The 23482-nt window shown below is 39.7% G+C and overlaps 1 protein-coding gene across 10 annotated transcripts in view; it reads right to left on the reverse strand.

Moving 5' to 3' along the window:
• NCKAP5 (NCK associated protein 5) overlaps nucleotides 1-23482 on the reverse strand; it is a 376987-nt gene that overhangs the window by 55190 nt on the left and 298315 nt on the right. For all 10 annotated transcript variants that reach the window (XM_066190349.1, XM_066190348.1, XM_066190347.1 and 7 more), the window contains 3 exons: nucleotides 8422-8526; nucleotides 4768-4956; nucleotides 448-4292 (listed from right to left, as the gene is read on the reverse strand). In XM_066190349.1, coding sequence (XP_066046446.1) covers nucleotides 448-4292; nucleotides 4768-4956; nucleotides 8422-8526 — 4139 coding nt within the window. The remainder of the gene's footprint in view (nucleotides 1-447; nucleotides 4293-4767; nucleotides 4957-8421; nucleotides 8527-23482) is intronic.

The following is a 23482-nucleotide window of genomic DNA, read 5'->3' on the forward strand; positions in this document are numbered from 1 at the left end:
TTCCAAGTTCTTCTGTGACCAAAGGTTGTGACAGCTGGAAAAGTAATTAATTCTGACAAGTTACCAAATATGTGTTTTCTGGTTACAATACAGGAAGATGGAATACATTGAAACATGTACCTAATTACCCTCTACCTTTACACACCATCTGCCTAGATTCTTGATTTCTGGAATAATTTGAATTATCAGCTGGAATGTAACTTGCCTATCTTTAATTTCAAAGACCAATGGTTTGGTTAACAAAGTAAAATTAACAATATTATCATCTCATTGGTAATGGTTTTTGGGGGTTTTTTAGCCCTGTAGAAATTCAAGTCCCAACTGTGCACCTACTGTTCGCTACTGTGCATTCTGAGCACAAAAAGAACATACACTGAACTTCACATCTGGGCATCTGTAAAGCTACATGGACATCAACACATCCCAAGTTGTGTTCTGGAGTTTTACCTGTTTAAAAGCTCTCTCATAAAGCTGTCTTTTGGTGAGTAGGCAGCTGCGGTAGAACCTCTGACTTGTTCACACTCAACCTCACCAGGAGGGTCTTGGGAAGGCTTCATCATTTTGCCCTCCATTGATAAAATGTCACCATTGTCTGTTTTCCTGTTAATTTCATTTTCTATTTCACAGTGTTGTTCAGTTTTCTTCTTTTCTTTTCTTCTCTCTAATTTTGCCTGCTTAATTCCAAATCCTGAAACTTTTGCATCCTTTTTTTCCACCTTAGTTTTAGGAACATCAGTCTTTCTGCTACTCAGTGCTGGGAGCTTACTCTTTCGGAAGCCAAACCAACTGGCTATAGAAGGCCCAGTCTTTTGTTTAGTCTCCACAGTGGGGGATTTGGTTTGTCCCTGACCCTTTTGCACATTTTCTTGAATGCATAACATGACTTTCTCCTCTATTGTAGGTTGCAGAGATGGTGAACTCAAAAGATCATTAACCTTCTCAGGGGTTTCTGCTAATTTTAAAGACATTTGCTGCCTTCGTGACCTTGTTGCTTCCAGTTTATGAGGACACCTTACTCCGTCAAAGCTTTGGATGGACAAAATTTGTTTGGAAGGTACAGCAGCCGAGGCTTCTAACTCCAATTCTGCTGACAGAACACTTTTTTTACCTAGAGCTTCATGCTTAAAGCTTTCAGTGCTTTTCTCACTCTGCGCAGATAGACTGCGTGCATCTTTCTGAGTAAGCGGTTTGCTTCCATCGCATTTTGAAGTGCTGTGAAACTGGTCTACTTTTTGAGATGATCTGAAGGGCAATTTGCTTGGGCTTCCATGCTGACTATTGCAACTACTCATATTTCCAAGAGAGCCTTGTCTAGGATAAGCATTTTCTGTGGGTTTAGCAGTATATGAAAGAGCCTCTGGTGTCACTGCTGTCCCAGGAGCAGCCTTGACCTGAAGCCCTTCCATGGCTGAGCTCTGCCTCGTTAGAGAATTCCCTCTGTCAGAAGTGTTTGTAATAATCTGAGTCCGTACTTTCCCGAGACCTTCTGTCACAGGGGCAGATGGCTTCTCCCCTGTGTGACTGCTGAAACTCTGACTACGAGCTTTCGCTCCGTTCATGCCCAGAGCGGGCTTCAAGTGTGACTTGTTGCTAGAAGAAACAGACCTCTTAACTAATTTGTTTTCTAATCCATCTCCTCTGTCTACCACCAAGTCGCAGCTTTCATGTGAACGAGCCGATGCTGTATCCATACAAAGTCCCACAGCACAATTATTTTTCACTTCAGTATCAGACTTGGAGTCCTTTAATTCTGCATCTGTTGCACCTTTGGTGGTTACACGCACAGACTCACTCTGCTTGTACTTACTGGAACTCACATTACTTTTGGAAGCTGCATTTATACTGTCTTTTTCCTGCTTCCCTGGTACAGTAGAGCTCTTGCGGAGGAGCTGGGGAGATTTGACAAATAATTTCAGTCCTACAGGGAGACGGGTTTTCATTCCTCTCTCATTAGAGGTTTGAGAGGCATGTGCAGCATCACTGGTAGGAAACAGCGCTGACGGGAAATTGTTTACCTGAGATAGCAAAGGCTCACTTGTGCTCGTCGTGTGACATTGAGGAGTCGTGGGGAGAAGGTTTGGCGTCTCTTGTAGCTGATCCAACCCACTGTCACTGGAAATACTGTTTTTGCTGGGATATGTGTCTTGTGAAGGAGTTGCTTCCAGTGATGGACAACCTAGAGAAAAGGACCTGGCTGCTTGAAAATCTGTGCTGGAATACTCACGATTCCTGTGGAGACCCACCTGATTAGGGTTTTTTGGGCAGACTTGCTTTGTGGAAACTTTGGAAAGTCCTTGGCATGCACTGTGGGATTGCTGAGATGTGCATTTATTTTGCATAATTCCTTCTGCACTTTCTTGAAGGTAAGATAATTCAATTTTGGCCCCAGAAGATACATTTTTTGCTTGCATTTCATGACTAGATTGATTATGAAAGCCAGAGTTCACAGTCCCTTTTAATGGAGATGATTTCAGTATATTTTTTGCTGTTTCAGTGGGACCAGCTCCTCCTAACTTTACTGCTAGAGGTGGAGAATTAGCATAATTAGGCCGAATCAACAGGGATGTTGACCTGCCTGGAGGAAGGGGTGGGGATGGAGACCTGGCTTCTACAGTAGCTAGATCACAATGAAAGTCTCTGGTTGGAGGTTCCCCATAGCTACTGGGCTCTATAAGGTGCTGAGGCAACAGTGGTGATGCTGGACTCTGACTCTTTGGATACTTTGACCCATCTCCTCTGCCAGGACGTTTCAAGTCAGGCAGTGGGTGGGCAGGGGCCTTTGGAACCTGAAATTCGACTTTTGAATCAAAATGACGAGGTGGGCTTTGAGCCTTTTTGAATCTTGAAAGCTTTACAGGTGGCACAGCAGGTGATTTCTCAAGGGCTGTGGGGCCCACTGACAGAGCTACAGGTGCCTCCCCACTCTCAGTCATCAGAGTTTTTTGGGGAGAAAATTTACCTCTGCTGGGTATTTTAGTTACATTTGGCTTTTGATTGACTCCTGCATGCACAGTGGAGTTTGAACTGGCCTTGTATGGTACATCATACACTGGCTTCACCAGTTTCTGTCGTGAAGTATTTTGTTGTGCCACTCTTCCGCAGCGTGAAGATTCACCACAGGGCAGGGGGACAACTGTATTTTTATTCCCTGTATTATCTTCAAGAGTATTTTTCCCAGTTTCATCTTTCTGTCGTTCTAAAGCAGCGTAGTTTCTAGCATTGGGTCCTGGCTGCAAATCAGCTCTTCCCTGAGGTGTAAGTTCAGTGTATTCTGCACTGGACGTAGTTTGTGGCTGGTTGATTGAAATCTCATTTCTTGTTACAGTGACAACTCCAGTTTGATGTGAGCTGAATTCAATTGGCTCACCATCCTTGGCATCATATATTACTGTAATGCACTCTTCAGAAGAGGTCTTTTTTATAACCTTTTGTTGTTTAATGAAATTACATGTCTTCGGCCTAATGTCTGAGTGAACAGGTATCTGGTTCTCTGCTTTGCCAGTAGATACAAACTGAGAATTCTCTGTGACTTTGAGCAAGTCAGAGCTCTTTGCATACTTCTCAGGAAAGGGATTTGCTAATATATCTGAGGGACTTTTCTCATCACTGCTTTCTATATGCAATTCATCCAGGACTTCATTGTCATCAGTGTCTGAAAGCTGAAAATTAAAACCCTTCCAGCCCATATTGGAATGGCTTTGATTTAACTGTAACTCAGGCAGCTTTGCTCTGTTGCATGACTTTACTTCTGCCTGAAATCCACTGACAAAACTAGTCAATTTCTCAGGTCTTTCCTTCGAATTAAAAAACGAACTTTTTTCTGGCAAATGTTTCCTGCTAGGATCCCAATCAAAGAGACTGTCAGAAATGCTATGCGTTAATTTGTTACAATAGGTCCTGCAGTCTTTACTTGGAACTTCCTGCAGCAACAGTAAGGACGAAGAGTCATCATCTGCATCATCATGTGAATCTGAATCATAAGAGAAAGTTTTGTTGTGTTCAATGCAAATACTTCCCATTTCCATTGGTTTACAATGAGCCTGTTCATTATGGCCGCCACACTTAATTCCAGGGGAATATATTCCTTCGTTGGAGTTCATGCAATCCTTGTAACCCCATTTTGATATTACTGAAGGTGGTTCAAGTAATATTTTTTGCTCCTGCAATTTTTTCAGCCCTTCTAAGATATGGTTTTCCTTGATACGAGTTGGAGGTAGATCTTCTGCAGGACTTGAGAGGTTGCTCGGGAGCGAAGAACCAATGCTTATTCTTTTATCCCATCTCACGGATGACTGTCAAAAGAAAATAAAAATCACTTGTGTTACAAGTGCTGTCGATAAAAGTGTCACCATTTTGGTAAAGAGATAAAGGAGTTGCATAAGGGCATTCCATTCCGTTCTTTGCTATTTATAGCAAAGTTCTTTTTTAATAAAGGATTTCACAGTGGTGTGAAGGCTGCAGTGCATTAAAAACCTGTAGGAAGAACAATATGAATGGAAGGATTAAGATAAAGAAGAAGAGCAGTTTGGACTATGAAAGGCAGAATAAATGTCTGAACAAATGAGGATACTGTAAGTAAGCTGGAATGATAAAGGAATAGCTAAAAAAATTAAATGGGGGGGAGGTTAAACTGTTAACTTCAGTGACAATTCTTTTCAATATAAAAGAGAGAGAAAAGTAAAAAAACTTCTGAAACAGGCAGCTTTTCAATTATTCTTGTTTCAGATTAACCTGAGGTAATACTTGAAGAAAATTAATTTGATTTACCCTTTTACTTGTCTTTCCATCATTCCATGTGTAGGAGGAACCACTGGAATATTCACTGCAAGCACTTGAGAGGGAGAGTTCACTGCTACTGCAGCTGCTCCGAGGATACAGGCGGCTAGAGCCTGTCATGTTTAATTGACTCTGGCATTTCAAGACAGGTATGCTGGATTTCACATTCTGCTGGCATTCCTAAAAGACGGGTAGAAATTGAAATATCTTATGGGTAGAAAACGATCATTTAACTTCCCCTTGATCAAGAATGGCAAAGAAAAAGCAAGTAAGCCACTTACGCCTTCCTCTCATGCAATTTAGCATCTGGCGGATTTAATACAGAGAACTAAATTTAAAATTGCTAACAATTTCATTTGTCATGGGAAAAAAGTCCACAATCCTCAATGTTTTCTTCTTTATTCTTGGACTAGTATTCTGCTCTTCTTTTGGCAAAGATTATTCTGAGTCTATTTGAATTATGCTTCATACATAAGCAGCGTGTTCCAGTAAGATACAGAAAACAAAGTTATAAGAATACAAGTACATCTTGACAACTGCATTATAGCCCCACAATGTAACAGATGAGGCTGCACAGCCTGGACAAGGTAAATTAATTTAGTATCCTGAGTAGAATGTCCACTGAGAATGGAATCTCTCCATTACAGTCTAATTTTGGTTTCCTATCTAGTTCAAAGCTTTGTCTAAGAAACTCTCTGACGTAGGACAATCCATCTTCGTGTCGCTTGCAGACAGCTGAAGCCTCTTGCTTATGCAATTTATTGACACTTTATGGCTGCCTTTAGTACTTGTGTAGTTATCGCCCCTTTCCAAATGCAATTTCAGCTGACTGTGACTAAGTGCCAGCTTTGAGGAAGAGAGTAATGAAGAGTAGATAGCACTTTAGGTAAAATATTAAACCTCCGTAGGAGTAGCTAGGATGCCTTTAATTTGTTTTCAAACTAATACTCTTGAGCCTAACAGCATTGGAGCTTCTTTAGTGTTAAGTGCTTGCACTATTCTCCAGTTTCCTTACAGAATCAGACATCATTTTAATTACCAGGAACACCAGACATGACTACATGAAAAGAGGTTGTAATGAGGTGGGGGTCAGTCTCTTCTCCCAAGCAGAGACTGATAGGAAAAGAGGAAACAGCCTCAACTTGTGCCAGGGATGTTCAGATTGGATATTAGGAAAAATTCCTTCACTAAGAGTTGTCAAGCAACGGAGCAGGGAAGTGGTTGAGTCACCATCCCTGGAGGGATTGAAAAGCTGTGTAGACGTGGCACCTGGGGACATGGCTTGGTGGTGGGATTGGCTCTGCTGGATTAACAGTTGGACTTAGTGATCTCAAGGGACCATTCCACCCAGTAGTGGGGGAAAGGTTGGATCTTTTGATCTTAATCATAAAGGTCTTTTCCTTCCAAACTGAATCTATGTTTCTGTGCCATCGCAATAAAAGTTCCCTTTGGATTTCATTAAGGCAAACTGAAACAATATTTATTGAATTTTGTATGTAGATACACTTCAAATTAATTTTGCTTAAATGAAGAATTTAAACTTAGGAGAAAAAACAAGAAATCTAAAGTTATTGAATCCATAAAAAAATTATCAAGGCTGTGTATGCCCTAGACACAGCTTCTTTATGGAAATCTTTGGAACAACACTCAGTTTGTAGGCACTTCTTATGCACTGACACGTTTGTTGGCCTTCTGCTAATTTCTTCCATTTATTCCCCCATGTTCCTCCCATTTATTACGACTGGAGTTGAACCTTTTTTTCAGCTGAATGGGAGAGAGCAGAATTTTTACTGCTGAGGAGTTCATCAGTACAGTTGTTCATCGCTCAACTGACATCATAATGTTCTGGTTTTGACAAACGTAACTACAGGGCAAATCATTATTCTTCGTCACAGGCAAAACCTATGAATGGGAAAATCATTTAGAGGCACCAAGAGCACATTTCACCTCTGGGAATTATTGGTGCATGCTCTCCTAGGAAGTCAAATGGATGCAGGAGGAACAGCCTTTAAATCCAGTGGCTCTGGGAAGAACACATCTTCCAGCATCACAGCCAGGCTGATGCCTGTGTCTTTGGCTCCAAAGCAGATTTTGTTGTTTTGCTGAGACAAATGAGTCTTTATTTCTGACATTGTGGTTCCCCTGGGAGATCCCCTGCCATCAGCTTCCTCAGCTGTGGCAGTGTCACTCCTGGGGATGGTGACTGCACAGAGGCCAACGGCAGCAGCTGCTTGTTCTGGCTATTCCACTGCATTTTGGCTCTGGCATTGGGAAAACATGTCATGTGGAACTCTGCCCTTTACACTGGGCTGTGTCCCAGACATCACAGCATTCAAGGGAAGGATGCCTGTAAATCCTCTCCTTTGAGAATCTCCTGCAGGAAGAAAAAGATCACAGCACAGAGACAAGTATTGCCTTCCTGTCATCTTCAGCTACTCTGAGAGCCTCTCCATCCTCTCACTTTGTTTCCTTAGCACTCAGAGAGGAGGAAGGCATTTGGTCCTACAGGTTCAGCATTGGGAAAAAATGGAGCTATCTAAGCAAAGCAGAAGAACAGTGTATTACTGTAATCATCTTTAAGAGAGGAGAAAATGTGCAAAAAATACCATGTCAGTCCAGATTATGAAGTAGGGTACCTACTCAGTTTCTAGATTGCATTCAGATTACCTAAGAGAGTGGATTTTCCCCTTCAATTTGCCTTTATTCTCTAAATTATTCAAGAAAGTACTTTGAATAGCATGTTTATGATGCATTAATTAAATACATTTAACTTGCATATGGGTCTATTAACTGACACGGTGAAATTTTAATTTTTTGCAATCATGACTCCTTAGTCATTACCTTTAATGAAATTAGAGTAAAAAGGCCTGAACGTAGTATTACAGCTTAAAAATGTAATTTCCACTAGAAATCAGAGAAAATTGAAATAATCAGACCATTAAAGACACAAAACTCTGTATTAGAGCAACTTAACCTGAAGGCTTAATTAAATATAATGCATAAGGTTGTTAGCATTTTTTGGAACCTTTGAAACAATGCCTTTTCATTAAAGTAGGTATTACAAGGGAGATTACATTTTTGTTGACACAACTATCCTTCAAGATCAAAGGCACAAGCAGGTTCAATGTTCTGTTCTTGTACTCTTTGTTTCCCTGTATGTGATTTTTGTTTTTTAAGCTACTTTTCTCTTTGACAATGAAACATGAAAGCCACGCTGGCGAACGTTTTGCCAAATAAGCACAAAGCTCACTCCATCTGAAAAAGAAAATGCAGAGCCCATGAATTTTTAAAAGTTCATACATAATATATCATAAAAGTGGGATGAATAATACGGGGCATGGGCTTTAATAAAAAGCTCCTTGACCATTTCTCAGAGATTCTGAGATGTAATCAATACCCAAAAAGGTGTACTGGGGACACCGCTAAGATTTACGCTTTTTTTGCGCACAGTGACACTATCTGCTCACTATATCAACCGAGGACACAATATTGAATTTCAGAGAACAGAAGGAAGTAAAAGCATTGTTATCTGCCTCAACCGTGTTTCAATTCAGAGAGCAGCTTTATGGCTCTTCCCTGACACCAGACTTCCGAGGAGAGAAGGAGGTTCCAGATGAGGGGAACGAGGGCAGCACAAACACTCACGAGCATCTGAGCATCAGCACTCCGAGCTTGCACCAGGCTTCGGTTTCGTTCTACTTCTGAAAGCAAATCCCCAGATGAGAGGTCCAAGATGCGTGAATGGAGTTTCTGGGGGGGGGCAGAAGGGAAGGAGCAAAGCATAAGCATTTGTCAGATATTCAGCAGATCAGCATTTTTAAAATTCCAAACTCTGCTGTTAAATTTCAAGGGAAATTAAGAGCCTGAGGTAAAAGAGGATTTGTTCTAATTTGAAATGTTGCTCTTTGTGCTTACTTTGTCCAAGACTTCCTGTCTTGAGGACAGATCGTTCTTCATCCAAAACAAACTCTTACTTTTTCTTCTAGTCACTCCTTTGCAACTTATCATCACTTCACACATAACAATAACAAATGAACATGAGTCCTACCATTATCCACAGAGTTTGACAGGTTTCAGGAAAAAAAACCCATAAAAATGAACTACAAAATTAACATTTATAAATCAATCAACATGTTAATGTTGTTTTATTTAGGAGCTGTTACACCTTGCGTGAATGATTGCAAAAGTGACCCTATTTTTAACCAGCATTGATCTCCTGAAGGCCTGCTCTGCACACATTTTAACTCAAAGTCATTAATGTCATCTGTTAGGAACAATTAATGTGAATAGAAAATAATTGCATCAGGGAACTGGGGACTCAGAGGATTTTGTGCATTAATATTCACATGCTGTTCGATCATATACACAGTTCTTTTCTCAGTTTTGCTTGGAAGGATGGCTAAGTTTGTGCTTTTCCCTCCATGTTCCCCTGTACACTAATTTCTAGGGCTTTCAGTCTGCATTAAGCCTGGTTTGGTTTAATCGCAGTTTCAATAAAATCCATGATTTATGTGAATGCCTCAGCCAATGACTTCAAAAGAAGAAAGTATCTGCACTCTTGTTAGTCCTGGGCCAACACACCATGTAACAGGCCGTATGGATCTGACTCACGGCCCACTGAAATCAATGAAAATGGACTGAAAAAAATAAAACCCAAGAAAAAAGGACTTTGGATCAGGTTCTTTCACTTTCCCATTGATTCTCTGCGCTTACAGCCTAAGAGACCACATCTTCCCCCCTCAGCTTGGAGGAACAAAAGGTGCAGACCCTGCCAGGTGCTTTGCCAGAGGACTCTGAGGGATGCAAACCATGGGGATTTGTCAAGGCTGTCTGAGTGCTCCATCACCCTGTTCATCCAAAAAGACTGGCCAAAGAGGGGAAAAGAATCTACAGCCAGAAGAGCCTCCGCACAGTGCAGTTCTCTGCAGGGCCCTGAAATGCAAGACACACAGTATCTAACACCCAGCTACTCCCCAGCCTGCTCTCTGGGTACCCACTGCAGAAACTAATCTGCCAGAGAACAAAGCAGGCAGCCATTCCTACAGCCTCTGTTATCCGCATGCTCTGCTTCAGGCTTCTATTCCAGACAATCTAGGAAATTTTTTTAAAAACTTCTAATTATGAATTTGGGAGTCATTTCTCAAGAGTTAGTTATTCATCCAGTTTTATTAAGGAGGTACTGTCTGTTGCAGAAAGATTATGGAAAATATTTTCAGTGATCAATATTCTGTATAAATATGTATTATCCACTATATTCCTGAACAGATTAAACTGCTGCCAGAACTAAGTATCCAAGATACTTTTCTTTATAAATATTAACTACATCCAGGCTATGTGTTTTTAGTATCAGTGATGCCTGGTTATTCAGCGTGCACCTTTCAAAGTGCTACCACTAGTATTACTGTCAGGTGTTTGTTAAAGATTTAAACTCCAGGTAAAATGCCTGCCTAAAGTCACAGATTTACTGGCTTTGTTCATTTGTTCCTCTTGACAATAATTCCAACTGCATCACTCGGCCACCAGAGAATTCCACTGTTTTCAAAACCAAGAGTTATTAGTGCCATGAACAAGTGGTTTGAGGACATATTAATTACTTTCTCCAGGGAAACCAGTATTTTAGTGGAAGCTGCAATAGTCAGATCTTGCATTGGAGATGATGACTGGGGACATCTGAGATGGATGAACATTTATAGGTGAAAATGTATTTTCCCAGAAAAAGAGGATCCTAGAAGTAGTGCTAAAGGAATTTTACAGTTGTAATACTGTCTCCCCATTTTTCCCCGTTCTCATTTTATTACTTAAATGGGAACATATAAACAATTCAATAAGAGAAACAAAATACTCCCCTACAATGTCATCCAATGAAATTTAGTGTTACTTACAGAACACAGAATCTGTGTCAGACATAAGAGCAGAGATCAACCCAATCAGAACAGGCAGAAATCGGAAACAATTTTTGCCCAGTGATCAGCCATAGCCCAGCTGGAAACAGCTCAGGCCCCTGGAGTTCCTCCCCAGTGGCTCAGTGACCAGAGGGGCTGGGCTGCACAGGGGTCACGCTGTGTTTGAGTCACCTCTGCCACTGATAAACTCCGTGACTCTATAAAACTGCAGTACCAAAGGCAAATCAGCAGACTAAAATGATTAACAAAGAAGGAAAGTGTGTTCTTAAGATGCATAATGTGATTATATTTCTGTATCAAATGAGATCATCACATTGGGAATATTCCTCCCCACACATATGCAAATAAACTAACAGAGGTGGTCAGCACAATGACTAGCATTAACAAACAGCATAATAAAGTTTGAGGTCATTAATTAAATATAATCACACAGCTCCGAAGCAAGTCATCCAATTACAAAAGAAAAGCATAAGAAAAATGTTTCTCTTTCATTTATTTTTCCTTTTCCTTCTCCATTGTTTAATTAAAGAATGGGGAAAACTCTAGTATTTGTCAAAAAAAACCTCATTAATGATGCATTCAAATTCAAGTAACAGATTGTGCTAACTGTGTATCTTCATTCTGATTTCTTCTCAGATACAGAAAATGTACTGTGTCCTTTATGGTTATTTTCAGATGACAGTCACATAACTAGATCAAGGAGTTACTGCTGCCTTGAGAATTGTACAGTGCTAAAATCACTGCTGATGCTATCATGACACAATGCAACAAAAGGCAAGCCACTGCACAGAATGACTTCCATGGAAGAGATCACATCGGTTTAAATGAATACTTAAATATGAAACTGAGGAGTTGCAACTATAAATCCAGGTTATCTGCCCCATTTGTTGGTGCCCTATGTAATGATAAGGGGGAAATGAGCAATACTTAGAGGTGCTGGAAACAGGAAAGCATCAGGATCATTGGACTGCAGACTTGAAAATTCATATGGAACTGAATACAGCATAGACTGGGCCAACTTCCTTGGAAATTACCCTGTACTAAGTACTACAGGGCAGGCGTGGAATAAAAAGTTTGTTCCATCTTAGCCTGACTGGACCCATGTCACTCTAGAAAGTGGGTGCTGAGAGGCCAGGGCAGAGCAGAGGGGATTCTCTGCAGACGCCTGTGACCAACAGCACAAAGCTCCTCCCTCACCTGTGAGATTGATGCAGAAAAGGCAGTGCCCGTTGTGGTTCAGTGCCAAGATTAACTCCCGTAACCCACATGAGAAATAAAAACAAAGTAATTGATAATTTAGGTGGAAACCTATTATATCAAGTGCAATAGGAAATACAATTATCTGGCAGGCAGATAACCAATCCATCACCTGGCAGGCCAGCTCCCCCTCCCTCAGCAGCATTCTTCTTAAGACTTTCTAGGAAGATAAAAGAAAGCTACTACCTGCTGGCACAAGGCAATATTACAGAGACTCCCCTAACCACTGCGCTTCTTGACTCTATCTCTGTAGAATATCTAACAGTTCCCATCTCCTTTTTAAACATCTAATGGTCTGCAGCATTGTCAGAACAATTTTCAATGAGTTATGCCAAAGAGTACACAGCTCTCCAATATTGGACGAGTTAATTGCTATTAAATCAATTGGCTTTGTTTTTCTCACGTGAGCCAAAGTCTATCATACACAGGAACAAAATTCTCTCTCCAGATACCAAGGAGACATTTTCATCCTGCTGCTGCATGCCAGAGCTGTAAATGTTTGTTTGGTGTGTGGGCCCTCTCCTGTCTTTTTGTTTTCCACAAACCTGAACAGGCACATTCTGGCCTGCTTCCCTCTGTAGCCCAGCCACTGAAATAGGGCTGGAAGGGAAAACCTTCTCATTTCCATTTCACCATAAAGACAGTAGCCACAGAAAGCAAAAAATATTATTAGGCAAGGTATTTAGATATTTATATATTATGTAGAAGCATAATCTTTCATTAAACAAAATCTTGATTTCTGTAGTCCTTAGATAGATTTCGGACGGGAGGTTCAGCTGGGGATGAGAACGTGCTTTACCGATCCCACCAAAAGTTACCTAGAGTAGAACATGCAATGTTCAAAAAACAAAGTGTGAACTTCTCATCCACTAGATATTCTGGAATTAAGGAGAAAATTAAGTATAGTTAAGGAAAAAATAGTAAAACTTCTAAAAGTAGAAATCAGTTTTGCCTTTAGATCAGTAAGACTTTGGCACATATATTCCTTTGACATATGGAAGTTCTGCCTTCTAAAGAGAGTAGAACAAGTGGTTGTTGACGAAAAACAGCCAAATATTAAGCAAAAGTGAAACTGCCAGAAGATGCTTCCATTTCGTTAATTCTAATAATCATCAACATAGAAAATATACTTGCAACTGTACACTGTGTACACAGAGAAATGCCTGATGTGTTATTGTGAATCACTGATATCACAAAACCAAAAGCATAATAATTATTTTCAGCTCTGGAAGTTATCTATTTAATAGAAAATTCAGAATTATTTCCTACTATTCACTTCCTATAAGCAGAACTTCATGGCCAACACTGTTTGAACTTTGTGGCAAATTAAAACCAGGTCTAGTTAGTGTTATCCTTGTCCATGACATGGAGGTTGGAAAGAGATGGGCTTTTAGGTCACGTCCAACACAAACCAGTCCGCAATTCTATGAAAATTTTTTTTCTCCTAATGTTGGGCGATGTTTAACCATTTACAGGATTTGGGCTAAAACTGGAGTGAGAAACTAATACCCTTTGACTGTTTAAAATACTCCTCCCTAATGCAAAGTAATTAGATATTCATCACTTTATTTAAAGCTCTAAAAGCTATAAATAAAGCTCTGCACAGGCACGAACATCCAGCTTCTGACTGTAAAGCCAATGCACCATGTCAAGCCAGTTTTTCTATTTCTCTGTTGCTGCAGGTACCATTTCCGACAGACCAAGCTGTTAGTGAAGATATTTGATATTTGACAAAAAGCATGGAACATTCTACAGCTCAGTCTGGAACAGGCAAAGAAGCTCAGAAGTCTTGCACCTTACAACTTTATTCAGTACAAGCATGCACATTGTCTTTCACATTTCCAATTCTGTTTTGCTTAAGAAGATTAACTCACTGTGCTCCATCTGTTGCTCGAGGGCTCTCAACACCTCTTACCACAGGAGACCACCACCACAGCTGGCTGTATTTATTTTTGGTGGGAGGAAAGGGTTAACACACAGTAGGTGAGGCCCAGGATGACTCTTCCAGTGGTCTGAGCAAACAGTTGGAGACTTTTATTGATCCTGCCAACAGCTCTTTAAAATACAGGAAACAACCACAAACATGCGGTGTTGTTTAGTGGTGATAGGAGGACGTGTTATACATAAGTGAATATTAAAGGACTAACTTTAAGATGCATTTCAGTAAGCTAAATGAGTTCCTAGTACCAACTTAAAAAAAAAAAAAAAAAGGGAAGTTTTCAGCTAGTCCTTAAATTTCAAGGGAAGCGTGTGAAACTAAATATTCCATTAATCTAATAAAAATACTTCCATGGAAGCTCTAATTTGGTATTTTCCATCTGCTTTTGTTGTTTTCCCCTCCTACTAGGAACACTTTTCTAAAAAACCTTTACAAAAGATGCCAGACTTTAAATCCAACCCTGGAATTAACAGAGGTTTGTCATTTTGCTGGCAAATCCTCTGGGTGAGTTTACTGAGACTAGGGCAACATCCAAGACAAAGTACAAGGGTATGATACTAGAAAAATTTGTATGGAAGATTAGGGTGCTAAAACAACATCAGAAAATCCTGCTAACAAGGCAATTCCAGCACAAAAAGTAAAACCAAGTTTGATTTGAGTTGCCTGCAGAGTTTCCAAGCTTGCAGCTCTCTATTACTGTTGAGCCACCCAGAGATGGCAAAACTCAGTGAATTAGACCCCAAGTAACTCCAAATGCTGGAAACTTATATTCTAGGGTATAAATTGGGAGGTATTAAGCAGGCATTTGATGTACAAACACAAACAGAATAATCTCTCTGTATTCTTCAGAGACTTTACAACATTAATGTAAGGCTAAAATTACTCCTGTTCCAAATCCTTAGGTTTATTAATTTTTATAAACTGCTTTAAATAAAGGTTACACTGAAAGACACAAAGTAATCCCCTCTGAACCCAGTTTTCATTTTATATGTCTATCAGTGTTTTCAAGCTCTGAGATTCCAAAGTGTTAGTTCTCATTTTAATATCACTATGGTAGGAGTCTGTAAACATTGCAGTAATATGAAAATGAGCTAATTTAATTTCTTAGGAAAATGCATGTATAAAGTTCCCTGTGGTTTGTAATTACTGTAAAGTCAACAGTTTACATCAATGACCCAGTAATCAGCTACTCAGAACGTGAATAATTAATGAAAAAATGTTTTCAACGAGCTTGCAAATGGAAGACTCCTTGGAGTATGGTAAAACAGTCGTGCTGTGAGAATAGTGATGTGCAGGAGTCGAGCCTTTTATTAAGTACATATTTGTATTTTGCCTCTTATTTTTCTAAATGTCTTCCCATTGATCTAACACTACTTAGTAAGCCAATTCCACTGTGCTAAACGCAGGCCAGCACCACACAGGTGGAGTTCTGTGAATTATGGCAACACCAAAGAGTGAAGGGCACATCCTGCACATCCTGACACCTGCTGTTGTTACACTGTCCACAGACAAAACCATTTTGTTTTTAACACTTCACCATTGTCAGAAAAAGTCTAGGAAACAACTTTATACTGAAGTCCTGCAACAAGGAAGAATTATACCATTAATCTTTTCTGGCATGCCCTACAGACGCTATCTATGCTTCAGCAGTAAAAAGGCAGGCTGGCTTTTATTATTTCACTGCATTTAAGAAATACTTTAATATAAAAATACAGGAGAAAAGCCTCACTTCTGCAACAGTCATTGCGTTATCAATCCCGATATGATTAAAAGCTACTCACTAATTTCAACCTGCTGCTGAACTGCTCATACAGTTGACAGCCAGTGACATTCCTGGTAGCACAACATAACATTGGTCCTTGCCTTTGTGATTCCTCCAGTTTAAAATCCATTTTCACATTCACTTTCTGACTATGCCCCAAAATAATCTAAAGGAATTAAGCAGACCTCAGTGAGATCTTCTTATTGACATTTATGTTGATCAATGTTGGCTCTACTAGAATTGGAATCTACAGATCAATTCCCTTATTAGATTCGTTCTCAGAGCTGCCATGATCATTTTAGCACAGAAGCTGCTGCCATCAGATGCTGCTTTATCACTTTATAATGGGATAAGCTGAAGCCTTCCTCTGGCATATAGCTGGAAATGATAATAACTTGTCTGAAGTCTAAATATTTCTTTCACAGATTTTTAGAAATATCGTTATTAAATGCATAGGTCTGTTTTAAAAACTATTTTCAACTGAATTTACCTAAGCAGCAACAATTTTTGTCCACAAGAAAATTCCAGCTATCAAGGTGTTAAACAAACCCCAGTGCTAACACTGGAGACTGCCTTATTAATCACTTTCTTCTTGCTGAGCCTACGAGCCAGATGAGAGAGGAAAAGAGGCTCAGAATAAAGATATGACAGAAAAGCCAAAATGGTGTCAGGAGCAGTAGGAGTTTCATATGGACACACAAACACACGTGCAAACACTCCAAAATAGCACACACAGTACATACACAAGGTTTGTCACAAGTGGTTTATCTGGTTTTGAAAATATGCAGGGACGTGGTATTTTTAGCGAGAGTGGTGTTACAGCTCCTGTTAGAGAGGAGTTCATCACATTAATTTAAATCTACAGTAAAATGAATTAGCTTTTTTATTGCCAGGTTGAACTACAGGGCTATGATTGTTATGTATTGCTACAATCTAAGTCTTAATGGCATTTTAGCCCTGTGGTGGTCAAACAGAAACCATTTCAAACCTTCTAAAGGCTATTAAAACATGTGCAGATGTCTGGAAAATGAATACTATTATCTAACACTAACCTTTTGCCTGTAGGAGGAAAAGGAGAGAGAAGGCTCAGGAAAGATGTTTTAGATCAATACATGGCAACCAGGAGGGCATGCTCCGTTTCACAGGGAAGTTCATTGGCTGGGAACATGGGATTCAAGTGAGCAGATTCATCCTTATTTGGATTTCACTGAAATCGCTCATTTTCTCAAAAAAAAAAAGAAAAGAAGAAAGAGAGAGATGGGCATCGTTTTTTGTTTTTTGTGATCCTCACTGCTGCTTCCCAAGGCCCAGCAATCTAGACACTGGAAAGGTTCATTCATTTAAATGACAAGAGCATGAATTTGTCAAGGTTAATGTTAAACAAGCCATATTTTCCTTGCCTCAGTTTTACGCATTAAAAAGTTTCTCCATTCCTCCACCCTCTTTTTATCTTTTTTTTGTGTGTCTAATACTGCTGAAATGTCATGTGGATTGAAAGGAGTTTAAAAGTAGGAGGAGAGTTGCAAGAAATACTTTTATTGTTAGTTTAAGGCTTTTACATATATATTTTCTCTCTAACTCTAATGCATTGTTTTTGTCTCTGACAGAATAATTTCTAGTAAGAAGAGACTTTCTTCTTCAATACCAAGATACAAGGTCCTTGATTCTATTCCTTTTCCTCAAAGCACTTACTTAATGATATGATTTAGAAAGAATAAGTGGGTAGATTCCCAGCTGGTAAGAATTATTGGCTTCACTTCTCCTATTGAAATGAAAAGAATTTCTGCCAGGTCAGGAATTACCCTATAGGCTTCCCAAACTTCTACTGCTTTTCAGAAATAAAGCTTCTAGAGGGTTGAAAGTGTGTATTTCCAGTGGTATGTCATTCTTCAAAGTCCCAAATCTGACCACAAGACTTCCAGATGGCACTTCCAAGTTCTTCAAGGTTTATCCTGATCCACCAGAATCACAGGGCTTGTGTAGGACACAGCACAACTCTGGACATCTGATGATCTCAATAAGCACCTCAAACCTTGGCTGTAGCCTTCTGGAGTTCCACCAACCTACTCTGGAGTGATGAGAAACCATGGAAGGATCTCCCCATCAGCCTGGCCATGCAGACCAGGTAAGGCTGAAACAGAGGTGAGGAGGGGGAGGCAGTGCTGGTACCAGCAAGGAGAGTGCATGGATGGCCTGAGGACACAGCCCGGCACTGCCCACGTTCATCTGCACCTCCCTCCTGTCGTCCCAGCCAGCAGGAACAGCAGCAGATGGAAAATAAGAAACGAGAAATGCCAGTCACTGCTCCCAGGCCAAGCTGTGCTCCTGGAAGGAAAGGCACTGTGTCCTCCAAGCATTATTCAGGACCTGAACTGGCCTTGGGAGGGCTAGGGCTAAGCCTGGCATGGGATGGAATGGAAAAATCCCCTCTCCCACCCTGCAGCCAGAGGCAGCCTGGCCCAGGTTGGGAGTTTTACCTCTGGCTCAGGTGGCTGAGAGCTGCAAACCCTCTCAGCAGCTGTCTCTGCTCAGAAGCAGCTGTGCCAACCAACTCTTGACTAGGAACCTGTGCCCTTGTGAACTGATGCTTTTTCCACTGTGGATAAAAGAAGGGCTTATAATACAGGATGTATTATACAGAACTTCAAAAGGGATCAGCTCCCATTTTGGCAGTAGCCAGATCTTCAGAAGAGCTCAGCACAATGCCTGAGCACTTGGAAGTCTGGTCCCATACGAATGAAGGACCTGAAGACCTAAATGAAATTTTAAATCCATTTGTTATTCTCCTGGGAACAAGTACCAGGTGAAGACTAGTGACAGGGCAGAGTAACCATGTTTCTAATTATTGTCAAGATCTCCTAGGGGTCATTTGGTTAAATAAATCTAAGTGAGCCTCTAAAATACAATGCTAATCTCTGGTTCATGCTCACACTTACAGTATCTGTAATTCATAATAATTGTGTCTAGACCTGTGTCTGTGCCTGCATCTACTCTACAGGAAAAGTACGCAAGGCTTATTAGAGAAAAACAGTTAATAGTAAGTAATAGAAACTTAAAAAAAATGATTGAGCATTTCTCCTTTTAAAATATAACTGAATATAAAAATTTAGGATCAAAACACTACAAAATTAAGTAGCTCATTTCTGAAATTGTATACCAGAAAGATGAGATGAAGAGTGGGAGTACAGTTGAGATTTTCAAAGCACTGCTATTAATTCATGATGCCATTACTTTGGCAGTCTGTTTTCCATACTTCTACTGCAGTAAGATGGAGTTTAATTCATAATGTTGAAGATGCCCTTGTGATGCACACAGGACACAGACAAATCACTGCCCCTTGCTGCACCCAGACATCGCTCAGTGACTAATGGAACACAGCCTGCCCACATCTAGGGAAAGAAAGGAGTGGGAATGCAGTCTAAAAGTGCTAAAAATACAGGAAAAGTCAAGGCTGCCAATATCACATTGTTAAAGATTTAATGACAAAGGTAACTTCTCCTTTCAGCTCGTCCTTATCAAGAGAGATACCCAGATGGTAATTTAAGAGTTAAGGCACTAATGGACTCTTCAGTTTCACTGAGCACCTCGTGCTGATTTTATCTTGCAATACAGTATTTCACATTCTCAGCGAAGTCAACAGAGATTTAGTCAATAGTGCCACGGCCTTTGGATGAGAATTTGAATCTTACCAGTATCCAAACTATCATTAAAGAAGATAGGTCATTTGGGAAACAAAGGAGAGCATTAGTAAAATTCAATACTAAAAGATGAGTTCGGTTCCGTAGGTGTTTTATGATTCATTATGAGTAACATTTTATTCTAATTATCAACCCTTTCTTCTATGTGCAGTATCTCTAAGAATATATAAAAAAGTATAAAGTATACCACAGGAAAATTATTTTTTTTCCATAACAGATGGCAACAGAAAATACCTATTGAGTAATCTTATGTGCTTCAATCCTTAGCATAATGTTAGTTTGTTTCATTTGATGGAATGTGTAATTTTACATTACTAGCAATTCACACCAGCCTGATACAATCTGAACAGTTTAAATGTTACGAAGCAGAGCACTTATTGGCACACCTATTTCTCAGTAAAAGAGCCATGATTCTGTATTGCTTCACATCTTCAAAGTGCCACTACACTTAAATAACAGTAACAAAACCACAGTAATAAAGTAAAATATAAATGAGGTGTTATATGTATTGAGTGTAATAACAGATAAAATTAATCCTTTATCTATTATTTGTTTCATATATGCTTTTGCATAGTTATCCTTTCCTTAAATCCCAAAAGTTTTAAGAAAATAAAAATGAACTACATACTTAGCTCCATTAGCGCAATAAAAAGAAAATCATAGATCTGTAATAATAAGGGTTGTAATTCTGCAGTGCTTTGGAATTTGAATAGATTCCCACTTTACCACAAGACAGAGCCCTTTAAATCATTGAATTAATTTTATACATTCTTTTGGTATTCCATTTGAGAGTACAGCGGGTGAAATACGCACCATGACGAGGAAACAATCACCCTGCACACCTGTTGTTTGAGCACATCGCATTCAAGCAGGACTTGCAGGGGCTACGATTTTATTCCACTGTGAAATCCAAAATGGGGGAGGCTTTAAAAGCTGACCTGATGATATGAACTTGCACTTTTATACGTAACAAGGGGCTTGTAGGTACCACATCACAGACTGTGATAACATTAGAACAAATCCATGCTAATTTCTGCTATCAGGATGTCCATGAGAAAGACTTTTTCCATTTAGAAAGGAAATCTGAATGAGTGACTCTTGACTTAAATACAACAACTATATATTAAAATAAATAAATTGCAAGCTGCAAAACCAGAAACGTGTTAGACAACACATGGATGTGTTGGTCACACAAAATATAAACACATGAGTAACTAAGTTTTCACTAAGTTCACGACCAGTCTCAAAGCAGCCTCCGTACTTACACTTGACCATTTGTGCAGGGATTCACCTGGAAAGCTGCTAATAAATCTTGTTAATATATTCAACAAACAGGCTGAAAGAGCAGCCCCAATTTAAGCATTGCTGTAGGTTAAATACAACTGCATGGAATAAAAAAAGCATGTCTTTTCAATGTTTATTACAAGTGTGAAGCACAGGACAGGTTTGGAAAGTAATACAGCCAATATTCTTTCCTACTATGGAATTCCTTCCTTTTTAAAATTTGTTCCCATCTGGAATATACACAATAAAGGAAAAAAAAAATGAACAAAATTCTTGTACTTAATTACTCTGTCCACATATTTGCTTAGGTTTTCAAATGCCATATTGGATTCCTGCCATCATGTAGATCATCGCTGATAATAAAAATCTATGCACAGAATAAAGAAAAACTGTTGGTTCACTCAGTGTCAGTTGCTTATTTTTCTTTGTCTAAAAACTGGCAGTAAAATCTCCCTTTTGCTGTCCAGGCCTGTCACATCAGTACAGCCCCACTGTTCTCCTGAAACGTGCCTACTCTGAAATACTCTCTTTGCTCTTGAATAATGCCTCCACATTTCTTCGAAACTTCAAAAACACATCTCTCCTCAGTCAAAATCATTCATAAATACTTCACCAAGGATCGCTTGTGGCTTTCCTGAAGATCATTTGCTCATTTGATTTGCTAGTTTTGCTATCACTGTAGCAATTTATTTTCATCAGGATAATGGAAATGGCTCATTTTTAGACTCGGTAGCTGAAATTTATCTGTTTAAAATTGTATCACAGAACATCATGTTTGTGTTGATGTGGAAAGCCTTTCGGTGGTTTTCTGTGGAATCTCTCCAGGCCAGTTAAAATACTTGGACAGAGGAATGCTGAGCAGCTGGGGGTAATTTTCTCTTAAAAGCATTATCATTCTCATCAGAACTACATGCCCTGGGAGCTTAAGTTAATGTTTTGATTTTGTTTGAGAGCTAATCAGTAAGAATTGAATTGCTGAAATAAGGGACAACAGTCTGACAAGAAGGTAAATCACCAAAACACAAATTACTGATGGAGCAAGCCTATCAGGTGGGTTGATCTAAGTCCTTTATAATAAAATACTGTCCTCCACTGACCCTCTCACTGTGCTTTGCTTTAGTTTGATCTGTTGTGAGGGATCCTGCCCTACCTCTCCTCTCATTCCACCATCTATAACAAACATTTTTCAGCCTGCCTCTCTGGGAGCTCCTTCCAGGGCTGGCTGCATATCAGATACACCACCAAATTCTTCCAGGTACTGTGCTGCTGCCGTGCATTCGAAACTAGAAATCATATGGCTTAGGGAGATTAGATGGAGTTTCTCCAGAAGGGGGATGTTTCCTTTCCTTCCCTTCCCTCACCACTGACTTTTTTGGTCACCCATTTATCTAACCAACTGGCTCTCCTAAATGTGTTATATTTCTTCAGCATATATTTGGAGTTGCAAACAGGGCGAGTAATAAATATGGTTTATAATTATTATTATTACATGTTGATGATTTACGCTGATATGAAATATAGACTTTCAAAGTTTTGTATTTCTGTCTTCCCAGATACTATTGGTGTGTGAGGACATGGAACAAATAGTAAGCAGATAACAGTTTACTGAAATAATGCAAGATTGGAAACAGTGACATCACCATCCTCACATGGAGAATGTTCTTTAATTCTTTCTTAAAAGTCGCAAAAAACTTGAATATTCCATACTAGATCATGGTCTTGATTCCTGATATACAGAAGATATAACATATATAGATATATATATATATACAGATATATATTATTCTTAGAATTTCTCTACAAGGTAGAAGGTTCATGAAGATCCTGGGGTAGGATCTTGGCGACAGTAACTGTGCACTTTGGTAGCCTTGACCTGGAGGAATCAATCCAGCAGGGCTATTGCCTCAAATCTTTTGAGAACCATAAATAGAGCAAAATCCACTCTTACACTTCTTAAAAGGGGTTCTACTAGCAATGAAATTCTTGGATAAAGGTAATGTACTAGTTTAAACTTAATATATCTCAAACACGCTTTACTTTTATGTGATCACCTTCTTCTCTGTTCATACAGCCCTGGAGATTGTCTTAATTTGCAAGCAGTATTCAATTACTGCTGAAGAAATTAGCAGATCTGGAATTAATTTCTCCTTCAAGCCACCAGTCCTGATTTCTGAGTAAGGAAATATTCACTAAAGATGCTGCCACACCTTATTTATGTTTATATGTTTACAGAGGAGAAAAGGACAGAGTTTGTTCTGGAGCTGGAACTTTCCTGCAGATTTGCAGAAAGGAGTGCCTTGACAATCTGATGGATACAGAGGAATAAATGTGAAGTAAGCAAATAAGCAGGTCAGCTGCAGGACTTTCACAACTTTAAATACAATTTGCTGATTTGTTATCAAGTCTGCCTGCTCCCTCGAGAGCCTGCAGGCACCTGACTTCTGTGAGGAGGAGATTCTACTGCTGCTGGGCATGTAACAATCCACTTACTGAAACGTACTTTGGAATGCTGACAAACTGCTCCCTAACAGTGTGTGACCATCTTTAGGCTTAATTTTCAAACCCTCAAACACCTCCTCTCTGAAACACTTAAATATTACACCGAGCTCGTTGCTGTGAAGCAATGCAACTTCCCTCTTAACCTCCTGCATTCAGACTTCATCATGTCTAACGATGTCTGCACCAGAGGTCAGGCTCCGAGCCCAGACATTCCATCTCCTTTTGGCAGGTCTCAGGGCAATTAGGTGCCCTCCTCTTCTTCCCATATATAATAATGTCGTCGGTGCAATTTACCCCTTCCTGCGAAGTTGTGCAACTGTTTCCATCACGGTCTGTACAGCCACGCTCCGTCCTGTACATCAGG

This window comes from Chamaea fasciata, unplaced genomic scaffold (genome assembly GCF_029207755.1).
Source record: "Chamaea fasciata isolate MVZ Bird 193981 ecotype frontalis unplaced genomic scaffold, bChaFas1.0.hap1 SCAF_8, whole genome shotgun sequence".
In the NCBI taxonomy this organism is placed as follows: domain Eukaryota; kingdom Metazoa; phylum Chordata; class Aves; order Passeriformes; family Sylviidae; genus Chamaea; species Chamaea fasciata.